The 13,260-nt window shown below is 54.8% G+C and overlaps 1 protein-coding gene across 1 annotated transcript in view; it reads right to left on the reverse strand.

The window, feature by feature from the left end:
• FAM178B (family with sequence similarity 178 member B) overlaps positions 1–13,260 on the reverse strand; it is a 96,315-nt gene that overhangs the window by 72,001 nt on the left and 11,054 nt on the right. Inside the window, exons 6-7 of the mRNA XM_052649535.1 lie at positions 5,372–5,477; positions 1,729–1,813 (exon numbers count right to left, since the gene is read on the reverse strand). Coding sequence (XP_052505495.1) covers positions 1,729–1,813; positions 5,372–5,477 — 191 coding nt within the window. The remainder of the gene's footprint in view (positions 1–1,728; positions 1,814–5,371; positions 5,478–13,260) is intronic.

Below are 13,260 nucleotides of genomic sequence, written 5' to 3' on the forward strand. Positions count from 1 at the left end.
GTCCGTGGGATTCTCCAGGCAAGAACACTGCAGTGAGTTGCTGTGCCCTCCTCTAGGGGGTCTTCCTGACCCAGGGTTCAAGCCCGTGCCTCTTATGTCTCCTGCATTGGCAGGTGGGTTCTTTACCACTGGCGCCACCTGGGGAGTTCGTTGCTGTGAACACGCTCCGGGGTGGGAGTGGGGCGTGGCGGGGGTGCTGATGGTTGCTCCAGTCCCTGTTTTCAGTTTTTTTGTGAACCAGACCTTTGCCCAAATCAATCAAGATCTTGACCTTGGGCATGGCATTCTGGGGGCCAGTCTCTATTCCAAGGGGAGGGGAAAAAGACATCCCACCCCACCCCTTACACACGATGCCAGGAGAACTGCTCTGCAGTGGAGGGGCACTCCAAGCTGAGCTGAGACTGGGACCCAGGAAGCCGTTCCTGGCCCCACCCTCCCGACGAGGGCGAATCAGGGAAAATGTGGCCAAGAAAGAGAGGAGTGGGACGCCCCCTCTGCCTCTGAGGGGACACATACCACTGCACGGAGGAGAAGAGTGGGACAAGGGAGGCCTCTGTTCCCCAAAAGGGCAGGCCAGCCGCAGAGGCAGCCCCAGGGGCTCGAAAGGGCAGCCGGGACTGCAGGGGCAGAGGTTATGTAAAGGCAGAGGAGGCTGAGACTGGTGCTATTCAAAGGACCACAGTGAGAGGGGTCCCAGGCGTGGGGGTGGGGCGTGGGGAGCCGGAGGAGCCTGGAATGCTCTCATCTGACAGATGGCCCCCAGCTCAGCCAACTCCTCCAGGAGGGGAGGCACAGAGGCAGAAACCCAAAGGGCTGGGGGCCGCTGGGGGTGGGGTGGGGTGTGGGGGGGGGTAGGGGGGTGGTTAACGGCGCGTCATGGGTCTATAACCTCAGCCTTCAGAGCTCGGTGCTGCCGTGTTTTAGTGGGAGTGTGGGTGGACTGCAGCTGGCGGGCAAGGGCGAGGTCTGGACACCTGCGAGTCCCTCTCTCTGTCTGCTGTAAGCAACTTTCAATAGGTTACATGATATTTTTTGGTGCCAAACTGTCTAGGTTCAGGCACCAAATGATGACAGGCCGGGAAAGGTGCAGTCACTAAAGGGGAAATTAATTGCGTCTGTGCACTCTGAACATCTTAGGAGTATAAAAACGACTAAGTGTACGCCTTACATGTCAGGACCGAAGTACAGACTCAAGGCTCTCCCCTCAGCCCGGTCCAAACTTTGGGGTTCCGCCGATGCCCTGGGAACTGAGGAGGACTGCTGCTGGGGGCTCTGCTGCAGGAACCACCCCCCACCTTGGTGACTCCAACTCAGAGAGCTTCCCTGATTCTATGCAGAGGCTCCTGCAACCCTCCCAAGCAAACTGGTGCTCTCAGCAAGAAACTGGAGGCCAGCTGTCCCCATAAATCCAGAGAACCCCCCTTCCAGACTGTTCTGGGATCCTAAGGTTGTGAAGTCAGCCTGGACTTGGCCCCTGTGATGTGATTCTGAGGCCAGATAAGGTGGCAAGAAGCCTGTTGGCTCAGCTTTTTCCTAACGGTGGAGCCAGAGCCCAAGAGGGCCTGATGTCTACATGTCCCCGCAGTGACGCAACACCCCCACCAGCACCTGCCTGCGTGCTGGACTGGGGGCGGGGCGGGGGGCGGCGAGAGCTAGGCACTGGGTGGGCTCCCCAGCTTGGGCGCCCAGAGTGCAAGTTGCCACCCTGCACTTCTGTCAGGAACTAACCGGACTGACGGAAGAGCCCGTCCAGGCTGAGGTCCCACAGGAGACCAAAGGCTCTCGAAGAAGTTTCTGGAGGCCATGTCAGCAGCTAGGAGGAGAAAAAAAAAGAAAAACAAATTAGTTGGGTCATCACTATGGAGTAACAGTAGTAAACCTTTATTACATATTAAACAAGTCCCGTTTAATGCTTACAAATCCACATGGTAGAAAGATACTGTCTTTACTGCCACTTTAACTGATGATGAAACTAAGCTCAGAGAGGTCAAGCAACTTCCCCAGGGTCCCAGCAAGTAAGGAGCAAAGCCAGGATTCAATCCCAGGTCTAGGTGACTTGACATCTCCTACTCTGCCCACCTCCCTGTGTGGGAGTCTTGTTCCTTTTGCCGCTCACGCCCTGAGGCCCCAGCCATGCCCCTCAGGGCAGGCACCCGTGTAGGGAAGAGAAAGAGCTCAGAAGCAATAACTACAGTAAGCTGGACAAGGTCAAGTTGGCTCCTCTTTGTGAGCCTCACATGGCTTCCAGGTCAGTGCCTTATCTCACAGGCATGGGTGACCTCTGACTCTGCAGAGACCTTTCAGGACCAGGGCTCCCATCCCTAAGGGCTGGGAAGTACCGTTAGCCGAGGGCCCTGAGTCTAAGGAGAGTCCCTCACTCGAATCACTCAAGGTCACACCTTCCCTGCCAGTGCAGTCTTCCTCTGATAACTGGCCAATGCAGGGGCTCCAAGGCCAGGACCCTTGTCTCAACTGGGACAACTCTGAAGAGTAATCCCAGTTCCAGGGCCCCTGCCCCGCCGCCGCCCAGGACCAGCCGTGACTTCTCTTGCATTAGGTTCGCTCCTCAGCTTCCCTCTCTGCCCCCGCCTGCTGCCTCCCTCCCTCACAGCTGCAGCTGCCTGCTTCCAAGAGATCTAAGGCATCAGAGCTCTGCCTCCCTTTCTCTCCTAACTTCTTCATAGCTGAACACACGACCACTTCCCAGCAAGAACGTGAATTCAGTGACGGCATATGCTTCCAGGTTTTGGCCTCCAAGGCTCACCCGGGAAGTCCACTCTCGAGCTCCGAGGACGAGCTGACATAACTGGTGAGCACTAAAGCTGAAGCCTGAGCTTCCCAGGTGGCTCAGTCGGAAAAGAATCCACCTGCAGCGCGGGAGACGCGGGTTCCATTCCCGGGTCGGGAAGGTTCCCCTGGAGGATGGCACTCCAGTATTCTTGCCTGGAGAATTCCATGGACAGAGGAGCTCGGTGGGCTATAGTCCACAAGGGCGCAAAGAGTCGAACACAACTGAAGTCACTGAGCACGCATGCAAGGCTGAAGCCTACTCCCCCAGTACCCACTGTTCACCCCACCGAAGCCCCGGGAGCAGGGAGGCCGGCAGGCAGCAGGAACTGGTTCCCATGGGGACTCAGGATGGCCCTTCTGGAGATGCAGTTGAGGGAGCAGGGTTGGAGAAGTCTAACCCCCCAACCTCTGACTGTAGAATTAATCCCAGGTATGTGTGTGGGCCCTCAGCAGCCCTGTGGCCCTGCTCCCCTAGCTGCCTTTGCTTGGGGGTGGTCCCTTAACCCCTCATAGGCCAATTAACTCTTCTTCCTGGGGGTTTATTTGACCATGGAGAGCCTGGGGCATAGAGAGAAGCCGAAGTCTGTCCTAAGATCCTGACCTGTCTCCAGTGTGATTCCAGCTCCTGTGAGGCCCAGCGCTGTCCCAGCCCTTGGATCCCACGAATCACCCCTGCAGCTTCACAGGAGGGCCCCAGCACCTTCGGGGATCCCCCATGGATTTGCGCTTCTCTGAACTGGAGTCCTCACCAACAGTGTGAAGTACAGGGAGCCATGTCTACCTGAGATGTGTGTGTGCATGTCAATCACTCAGCCGTGTCAGACACTTTGAGACCCCATGGACCATAGCCTGCCAGGCTCCTCTGTCCACGGGGATTCTCCAAGCAAGAATACTGGAGTGGGTTGCCATTTCCTCTTCCAGGGGATCTTCCCGACCCGGGATGGAACCCCAGTCTCCTGCATTGGCAGGTGGATTCTTCACCACTGCGCCACCGGGGAAGCCCTCAATGGACACCTGGGTCACCACTGCCAAAATCTTTCTGTCCCTGCAGCTCAGCACGCAGCCAGGCCTCAGCTGAGGTCTGCGAGACAACGAGTGCTACTGCTGCTGCGGGAAGAGAAGTTCCAAGCGGCAAGAGAACCTAAACCTCCGAAGCGAAGCGTCAGAGCCCACCCTAAGGCCTGCGGGATGGTCCCGTGAGTGGCAGACATCAATGCCCTGCTCCTTCTTCCCTCCAGAGATAGAGATGTTGGGCAGGGTCTTCCCGAGAAGACGTCCCCAAGGCCAAGTGCATCCCTTGCATGGATCCGACTTCAGCTTTTGTTTCTCCTTCCTGAAGATGGAGAGCCTGACCTCTGGGTTGACACCATTCCTTCCCGATGGTGTCCAGGCCCTGAGCAGAGCAGCGGGCAGGACCAGAAGGACAAGGCAGGCCACGGGAGTTCCCCACTCGACCTTCACGCGAGATTGCTGAGCCCAGTTTACCGAGTGAGAGACGGAGACACAGAGCCGCTGTTAAATGACGGCCCACGTCACACAGTACTGGGCGGAGACGCAGGGCTGGGGGTCCTCTGCTGCCGCACCCCTCCCCCCACAGGCGACAGAGGCTGGGGAGAGACCAGGCGGGGGCTCGTGCACTCCATGCCGTGCCAGGGTCACACAAGGACCCTCTGTGGCCAGCATCTCAGACCGGCTCTGTGTCTGTCGTGTGCTGTGCAGGCAGAGAGAAGCTGCATGACAGGACAGGGAAGAATGGCCACTGTGTCCCCTGTGTCGCCCGGGGCCTGGGGGAGCGGCAGGGAGGGGCAATGGGGAAGGACCCCAGTGGGAAGGAGAGAGAGCTGGAGGGCTGTTTCTGGAAGGCAGGCAGTCTGCCGAGGCTGAGGAGTCCCAAGAACGATCCGCCTCGTAAGGCGGGTCTAATTTACAGCTGGGGTCTAGGCTCCAACTGGCAGGAATGAGACCAGCTAGAGCTTGGAACCTGCTGTCCCCAGCAGAGGTGGTCCGGGGTGGGGGCCAAGGCCTCATCCCCATGCCCTGCATTCAGATCCCAGCAGCTGGTGCCTGGGCTTTCCCTGCTGGCTTCTCCTCACTGTCTTTCTCCATGTGAGGGTTCTGAGCCTAGGGCAGAAAGCATGTTCCGCCAAGGCAAAATGTTCTGGCAGTGACCAGAAAGGAAGGGAGGGGGGGGGGGGAGACAGCAGCTGTTCTAGGCTTTTCCAGCTGAACCACAACTCCACAGCGAGCACCCCAGCTCCAGATCTACGAGGGAGGAGGGCCCAGACCAGGAGCCTGGAGAACAGCCTGCACACAATGGGAGCACCTGTTGAGTGGGGATCACAGAGAGGCAACACCCTGCAAGGCACACGCGCTGGGGGTTCCCGGCGTGAGGCTACAGGCCGGTGCCTGCACCTTCCTGACTCCATCACCACAAGTCTCCCTTCCTCCTCCAGCCTCAGCGAGGACCAACCCAGCAGCCCCACAGGCCGGAGGATGGGAGCCCCGCCCCGCCGGCCGGCGGCCCTCCCCCGGGTGCTGGGCCGGCTCACTCCCGCCACCTAGCGGCAGTCGCGGTCCTCACCTGTAACAGCCACCGGAGCAGGGGCATGGGGCGGTCGCCCACGGGCAGGTAGACGCTGCTCAGGAGGCCCTGGCGCAGGAAGGTGAGCTGCCGGGCCGGCGAGGAGCTGCGGGGGCAGAAGGACAGAGCAGGGGGTCAGGGAGGCGACCCTCCTCCGTGACCCTCTCAGCGAGGCTGAGCGGGGGCGTCCGAGCTTTCCCGGGACTAGAAGCGGTCACCGCTCTGGACAAAGACGCTCAGGGCAGGCAGCTGCTGGAACAGAAAACAACCCACAGCGCCATTCAGAATCATCTGCTGTCCACGAACACGTCTCACAATGTCGTTCGCTTTTTTTTTTGGCCGCGCCCTGCCAGGCTTGCAGCATCTTAGTCTCCCCGCCAGGGCTAGAACCCGGGTGCCTGGCAGGGGAAGCGCCAGGGAAATTCCCCTCTCAGAGTTTTACGCACAGGGCTGGGGAGCACAGTTTGTTTTTCCTGCGTGATGGAGCGGGAAACTGAGGTGCTGACCAGTTTTGAGAAGGGTCTGGGCTGTGATGAGGAGCGTGCCCGGGAGCCTCGCCTCTTAGCCCGGCTGCAGCTGGGGTAGAGGATTACCCGCTGTGGGGCCGGTGTCTGGGTCCGGTTACACAGAGCATGTCTGCCCCATCTTGTGTTTTTCCAAAACAAAGGGGACACCTGAGAAGACGGGAAAAGAACAGACAGGGGCCCAGGACGGGGAGATCTGGGGAAGGAAATAACAGGGTGGCAGAGGGGTCTTGGGAAACCATGTGAACGGCGAGGGTCCTGACCGGGGGTGGGGGTGGGGGGGACCCCGTGCTTCTGGGGCCGCGATTTCACGGCGGGCTGTCAGGCCTCACCCTCCTGCCCCGAGCTGCTGGCGTGGGGAGGAGCTCTGCTTTGAGCTCACTGTCACCCTGGGAGATCATCTGGACCCATGGGATCCCAGATCCCTGGACGAGGAGTCGATGGATTTCGTGTGATTTTCAGGCCTCTGGTGGAAGGTGCTGGACTTCACTCCCCTCCTGTACTCCTGGCATTCTGGGGAAGTTGGGTTTGGGGTTGGATCCTCCCTGCAGGACAGGGAAGACTGGCATTCTGAAGTCCATGGAGTCACAGAGTCCGACACGACTTAGCGACTGAATAACAACCACCTAATACTCTGAGTCTGGTGAATGCCTCTTTACTCTCTTTCTAGATAATGTCCTAAAAGCAATTAATAAGGATTCCAGATACATGAAACCGTTAACTTCATGTCCATTCTTCTTTTTTTAACAACCAAATCCAGGCAAAGAACATTTCGGACGGCTTTTAAAGTCATGACTCTAGATAGAAATTTCCTCAGTCGGCTCACCCTCCTCCTCCTCCTTTTTAAAAAGGACATCATATTTTAATCTGCCAGGAACAGAATGCTCCAAAACAAAGATGCTCCTCCAAGCCAAGTTGCTGTCTCTTTGAGTATATCCAGGCAATTTACAAATTGTGTCCCCTCCCCAAATCATTTAAGTTCAGAGGAGAAAGCAGCTTTGTTCCTGTGTCTATGAAGCTGACCGTTCTAAAACAGACCTTTATTTGTACATACAAACACGTGTGCACCCCAGGGCTGCTGGCACACGCCATTTCTGCCCCACATGCTCAGTCACACAGCCACTTCCATGTGCTGACCCGGCGATGCCTGTGTGGCTCATGCGCAGACCCCCAAATGCAGACTACAGCCAAGCCAGCCGCGTCTGGAGGGCCTCACAGGTTGGCAGGGCCTGGCTGGGGGCCATGTGGAAGGAGGCCGGCGCTCCAGGGACTCCAAGACGACGCTGGCTCTGGCGTTCTGCTCAGGGGGCACCCGCCAGCTTCTCTGTAGGGGAATGGATTCTACAAGCCCGTCGGCTCAAATCAACACATTTCCAACTGCTGCTCAGAGGGAGAGACGCCTCTTGGTTGACGATGTCTCCCTTCTGCTACACGCTTGGCAGTGCAGTTTCTGCCAGAGGAAGGATCAGTCTGCCTCGGGGTTCACTGCTGCTGAGTTAGGCTTGGTGTGTAGGACCAGGGGTCAGAGATAGGCAGCAAAGGGCATGGTTCAGCCATGCCTGCAAGCAAACAGCTGTCAAAGAATTCAGCTAGACAAGATGCGAGGAATCTCCTTGTGAGTGTGCTCAGTGAAAAGGGCACTGCTGCCTCACCTTGGCTGGACCGCGAGCCCTGCCACCCTTCAGGGGAAGGATAGAGAGATGGCAGGAGGAACCTCCTGCTTGGTGGAAGGGCAGGGAGAGGCCTGGCAGGCACAGACCACCCTGATCCGAGGGAGGAGAACGGTCTGCAAGTGGGGAGGCCCCGGGGGGAGAAGGTGAGCGGGTTACAGAATCCACTGAGGTTCAGTTCAGTTCAGTCGCTCAGTCGTGTCCGACTTTTTGTGACCCCATGAATTGCAGCACACCAGGCCTCCCTGTCCATCACCAACTCCTGAAGTTCACCCAAACTCATGTCCATCGAGTCCGTGATGCCATCCAGCCGTCTCATCCTTGGTTGTCCCCTTCTCCTCCTGCCTCCAATCCCTCCCAGCATGAGTCTTTTCCAATGAGTCAACTCTTCACATGAGGTGGCCAAAGTATTGAAGTTTCAGCTTCAGCATCAGTCCTCCCAATGAACACCCAGGACTGATCTCCTTTAGAATCGACTGGTTGAACCTCCTTGCAGTCCAAGGGACTCTCAAGAGTCTTCTCCAACACCACAGTTCAAAAGCATCAATTCTTTGGCACTCGGCTTTCTTCACAGTCCACCTCTCACTTCCATACATGACCACTGGAAAAACCATAGCCTTGACTAGATGGACCTTTGTTGGCAAAGTAATACCTCTGCTTTCGAATATGCTAAGTTGGTCATAACTTTCCTTCCAAAGAGTAAGCGTCTTTTGATTTCATGGCTGCAATCACCATCTGCAGTGATTTTGGAGCCCCCCAAAAATAAAGTCTGACACTGTTTCCACTGTTTCCCCATCTATTTCCCATGAAGTGATGGGACCAGATGCCATAATCTTAGTTTTCTGAATGTTGAGCTTTAAGCCAACTTTTTCACTCTCCTCTTTCACTTTCCTCAAGAGGCTTTTTAGTTCCTCTTCACTTTCTGTCATAAGGGTTAGATGTACAAAAAAATCCCTGGCAAACTGAGAATGCTGACACGGGATCCAAGCGGGCACCTGTGCCTGTGCCTGTGCCTGCGCCAAGGTTGGAAGTTATTCTGAGAATGTCAGAATGCCACGGGGCGAGCAGGGAGGAGCAGAGCCTCCTCTTGGAGGCAGATGCCGCTCAGGCCCAGCTGGGCGTAAAGCCCCAGCTGCCAGCCCTGAGGATCCAGGGAGGGGAGGTCCCCACTCCCACAAGGAGTGGCCACGGTCAGAATGTGCTAATCTCCAGCCTTGGGGGCAAGGACACAGGGCAATGGGAAAAGGAAGGAAGACAGGGTGCGGGGTGGCGGGGGATCAGCAAGAAGGGGGAAGCACACAGAACAAAGACCCCAGCCTCAGTCAGCATGCTGGGCTCCAGGCGGAATTCTGATCTTCTGCTTGGACTGTGTGTTCCTGATAAGCCCCAACTCAGGATCTCCCAGCCCCCATCTCTGGTCTAGTTTACGGGCAGCAGTCCCAGGGGGCAAAGTCTCTAAATGCCTCGGGAATCCCAAGAAGACTCTTGAGAGTCCCTTGGACTGCAGAAGGATAAACACCGAGTGTTATTATTTACAGGGCATCAGTTTCTGCGCCTTTGCCAGGCTACTAAGATGAAAGCTTCAGTGAAACGCCGAGGGAGACCAGCCATCAGTAATGGTCCTAGTGCTCTTCTTTTTCTTTCGTTTAAAGATCAGCGAGCGGAGGGCTTCCCTGTGGTCCAATGGTTAAGAGTCCACCTGCCAGTGCCGGGGACATGGGTTCACTCTCTGGTCCAGGAAGATGCTGTGAGCCGCGGAGCAACTAAGCCGCGCGCCACAACTGCTGAACCCGTGCGCCCTAGAGCCCCGCGCTCCCCAGCAAGAGAAGCCACCGCAAACAGAAGCCTGAGCACCGCGACTACAGAAAGCCTGAGTGCAGCAACGAAGACCCAGCACAGCCCCAAATACACAAAGCATCTTGTAAAAAAGATTTTAAAAAATCAGTGAGAGCCCCTCTGGTCCAAAGCCCAGGGATCCTAGCAACTGCCTGGAGGGCCACTCTCACTTGCTCTGGATTTGGGGCCAAGTCCAGGCAGCGGGGCGGCTGAATGCTGCCCCTGCTCTGGGACCGCTGGATTTATTTCACCCGGTCTTCCCCTGCCTGCCAGGAAGGAGGTCTTGGCAAAACGGGAGCTGGGGCCTGGGCCTCAGGGAGGTCTGACGTCTGAGCCCCATTTACATCACTGAACTTGGACCCATGCCGCCCCAGCCTGCTGAGGCCATTGCCGAGGAAAGTCCCCACTGGTGCTTCCGGTGTCCTGAGAACAAACTGTAAACTGCAGGTGCACCCAGAGGACAGCGTGGGTCCTGACACCCCCACACACACGGGGGCAGTGTGAGGAAAAGGGAGGACCCAGGGCGCTTCAGGGGGCAAGCTCCACCCCTGAGGCACTGGTTCCTGTCTTAGAGCTGCCCTGGGGCACTAGCTGCCCTAGGCCTTGTCAGGAGGCTTGGATTTCCCGCTAAACTGCTATCAGGGGAGGAGGAAAGAGTTCAGCCGCCCTCCTCCTCCCCTCCCCCACTCCCCCGCCCCGTACCAGCTTCTGTCACAGCAGCATGTGACTTTGGTCTCGGGGAAGTGACCTGAGGTCACATGTCCAGCAGGGTAACAAATGAAAGAGGATGGTCCGGGCCACCTCTGGTTCTATAGCTGCAGTTCAGGGAGTTCAGTTCAGTTCAGTCGCTCAGTTGCGTCCGACCCTTTGCGACCCCATGAACCACTGCACACCAGGCCTCCCTGTCCATCACCAACTCCCAGAGTTTACCCAAACTCATATCCATTGAGTCGGTGACGTCATCCAACCATCTCATCCTCTGTCGTCCCCTTCTTCTCCTGCCCTCAATCTTTCCCAGCATCAAGGTCTTTTCAAATGAGTCAGCTCTTCACATCAGGTGGCCAAAGTACTGGAGTTTCAGCTTCAACATCAGTTCTTCCAAAGAACACCCAGGACTGATCTCCTTGAGGATGGACTGGTTGGATCTCCCTGCAGTCCAAGGGACTCTCAAGAGTCTTCTCCAACACCAAAGTTCAAAAGAATCAATTCTTCGTCACTCAGCTTTCTTTATAGTCCAACTCTCACATCCATACATGACCACTGGAAAAACCATAGCCTTGACTAGATGGACCTTTGTTGACAAAATAATGTCTCTGCTTTTTACTATGCTGCCTAGGTTGGTTATAACTTTCTTTTCAAGGAGCAAGCATCTTTTAATTTCATGGCTGCAATCACCATCTTCAGTGATTTTGGAGCCCCCCAAAATAAACTCAGCCACTGTTTCCCCATCTATTTGCCATGAAGTGACGGGACCGGATACCATGATCTTAGTTTTCTGAATGTTGAGCTTTAAACCAGCTTTTTCACTCTCCTCTTTCAGTTTCATCGAGAGGCTCTTTAGTTCTTCTTCATTTTCTGCCTTAAGGGTGGTGTCATCTGCATATCTGAGGTTACTGATATTTCTCCCGGCAATCTTGATTCCAGCTTGTGTTTCTTCCAGCCCAGCGTTTCTCATGATGTACTCTGCATAAAAGTTAAATAAGCAGGGTGACACTATACAGCCTTGACGTACTCCTCTACTCAGGGAGGAGAGGCGCACGTAAACCAACCCGGAAGGACCAGGGCTGGGTTAGACACCGAGACTGCCTGGCCTTGCTTTGAGATGAACTGCTGGCTTATTCTGTGCCAACATTTCCCACTCTGTACACAGGAAAGAAAGATAACATCCCTCTTCACCAGACAGCACACAGAGGTGAATCTACTTCAAGAAGTGATTTTTCACTTTTGTATACCTTTAGTTCGTTCAGGGTTAAGTCGTGTCCGACTCTTTGCAGCCCCAGGGACTCTATCCCATTAGGCTCCTCTGTCCATGGGATTTCCCAGGCAAGATCTTTGGAGTGGGTAGCCATTTCCTTCTCCAGGGGAACTTCCAGGGATCGAACCTGCATCCCCTGCACTGGTAGGCAGATCCTTTACCACTGAGCCAGCATGCAAGCCCAAGAAGTGATTTTTTAAAACTGTATTCATTCTCCCCCCAAACCAGTAATGATTACACAAAGTGTGAAAATACAGAGGAGTCTAATGAAGAGACTGAAAGTCACCTGAAATCTCACAAAGTGAGATTCACTTTCTGAAAGGTGAGAAACCAAACCATACTGCTCTTTGAGAGATGAAGTAACCTTTTTCTTCTTCCTCCATCCTCGAATTTCCGGCTGCCCACAACGCACTAATTATTGAATGGCTAGTAATTCCCACTGTCTGTCTCAACTTGAGGTCTTCAGCACAAACAGGAAATGAAGGATGACCCGCAAGCTAAAGGGCGACCTTCAGGAAGTGGCCCTTCCCCAACGCCTGGCAGGCGTCCCCTGACCTGGCCTCGGGCAGGGCACAGACATTCCTGTCCCCAGGCCCCATCTCCGCTCTGCTTCGTTAGCAACCTTGAGGGAGGAGGTCTGGACTCTCCGCTCCAGGAGGCTGGCCGGCCACCTGGCCCCATTTGGCACAGCTGCTCTGATCCCAGGCCACCACTCCACAGGCCATCTCCTCTGTCAAACACTTCCTGCCCGCCATCCAGCCTGGGACAGAAAACCTGCCGTCGGCACCAAATCCCGAGGAGAAACAGCTCAGGAAGCCACCTGCCTCTCCCCTCTTATGTCCTCCCTGTCCAGCCGCGTCTCTGTCCCTGTGCTTCCTCTGGGTCCACTATCTGTCTTCTTTCCCTTCATTCCTTCCCCTGCCCCCCTTTCATCATCTCTTTATGAGATATATTTGCTTTTTAAAAAACCTTTATTTATTTGGCTGCCTTGGGCTTTAGTTGTGGCATGCAGGATCTTTAGTTGCAACATGTGGGATTTAGTTCCCTGACCGGGGATCAAACCAGGGGCCCCCTGCACTGAGAGCTTGGAGTCTTAGCCACTGGACCACCAGGGAACTCCCTAGATATTTTTTCACTTTGGCAATGGGAACCTTTACCAATGTCCACACCCTAAGATCCAGTCATCTCACATCACGTCCAGAGATCTATTCCAGAACTGCTGACAAACGTTTCTGTATAAAGACACTCTCTACGACACTGTTTTCTATGGGGGGAAGCTGGAGACCACCTACGTGTCAAGAAAAATGAAGAAGACGGTTAAATATGTCGGGCATCAGTGACATGTGAGGTGTAATTTCAACATTAACATTACTTGGTCTGATTGCAACATCTGGGCCTTATATTTAGATTCTTCTTTCAACAACCTATATATAAAAAAAACACTTAGAAAGCAATCACAGAAATCTGAATGCTGATCGATATTAATGATATTAAGACACGTCTATATTCTTTAAGTGTAATAATGTATTGAAGTTATGTCTAAAGATAGAATTTTAGAGACCCAGATTAAAGGACTTAAAGGAACTGTATGTGTCTGGGACTTGCTTAAAAATGATCTTGAGGGGACAGGGTGAGTGGGCAGGTGTATGGAAGAACCAACACTGGCTCTGAGTCGGTAACTGATGTTGACTGGTAGGTACACATAGGTACCCTTTACTTCTATTTGTGTTTGAAACTTTCCACGATAAAAAACTTAAAAGGAAACACATCAACGCACTACTATTTTTCTGTTATAAAATAAGATGGGCTAGCCGGAAAAGAGAACAAGCTCTTGTGTCCAAGTCCTAATGTGTCCCTAACCTCCACGTGCCTTATGGGCTGCGG

The sequence above is a fragment of the Budorcas taxicolor genome, chromosome 11 (genome assembly GCF_023091745.1).
Source record: "Budorcas taxicolor isolate Tak-1 chromosome 11, Takin1.1, whole genome shotgun sequence".
NCBI classification, from domain to species: domain Eukaryota; kingdom Metazoa; phylum Chordata; class Mammalia; order Artiodactyla; family Bovidae; genus Budorcas; species Budorcas taxicolor.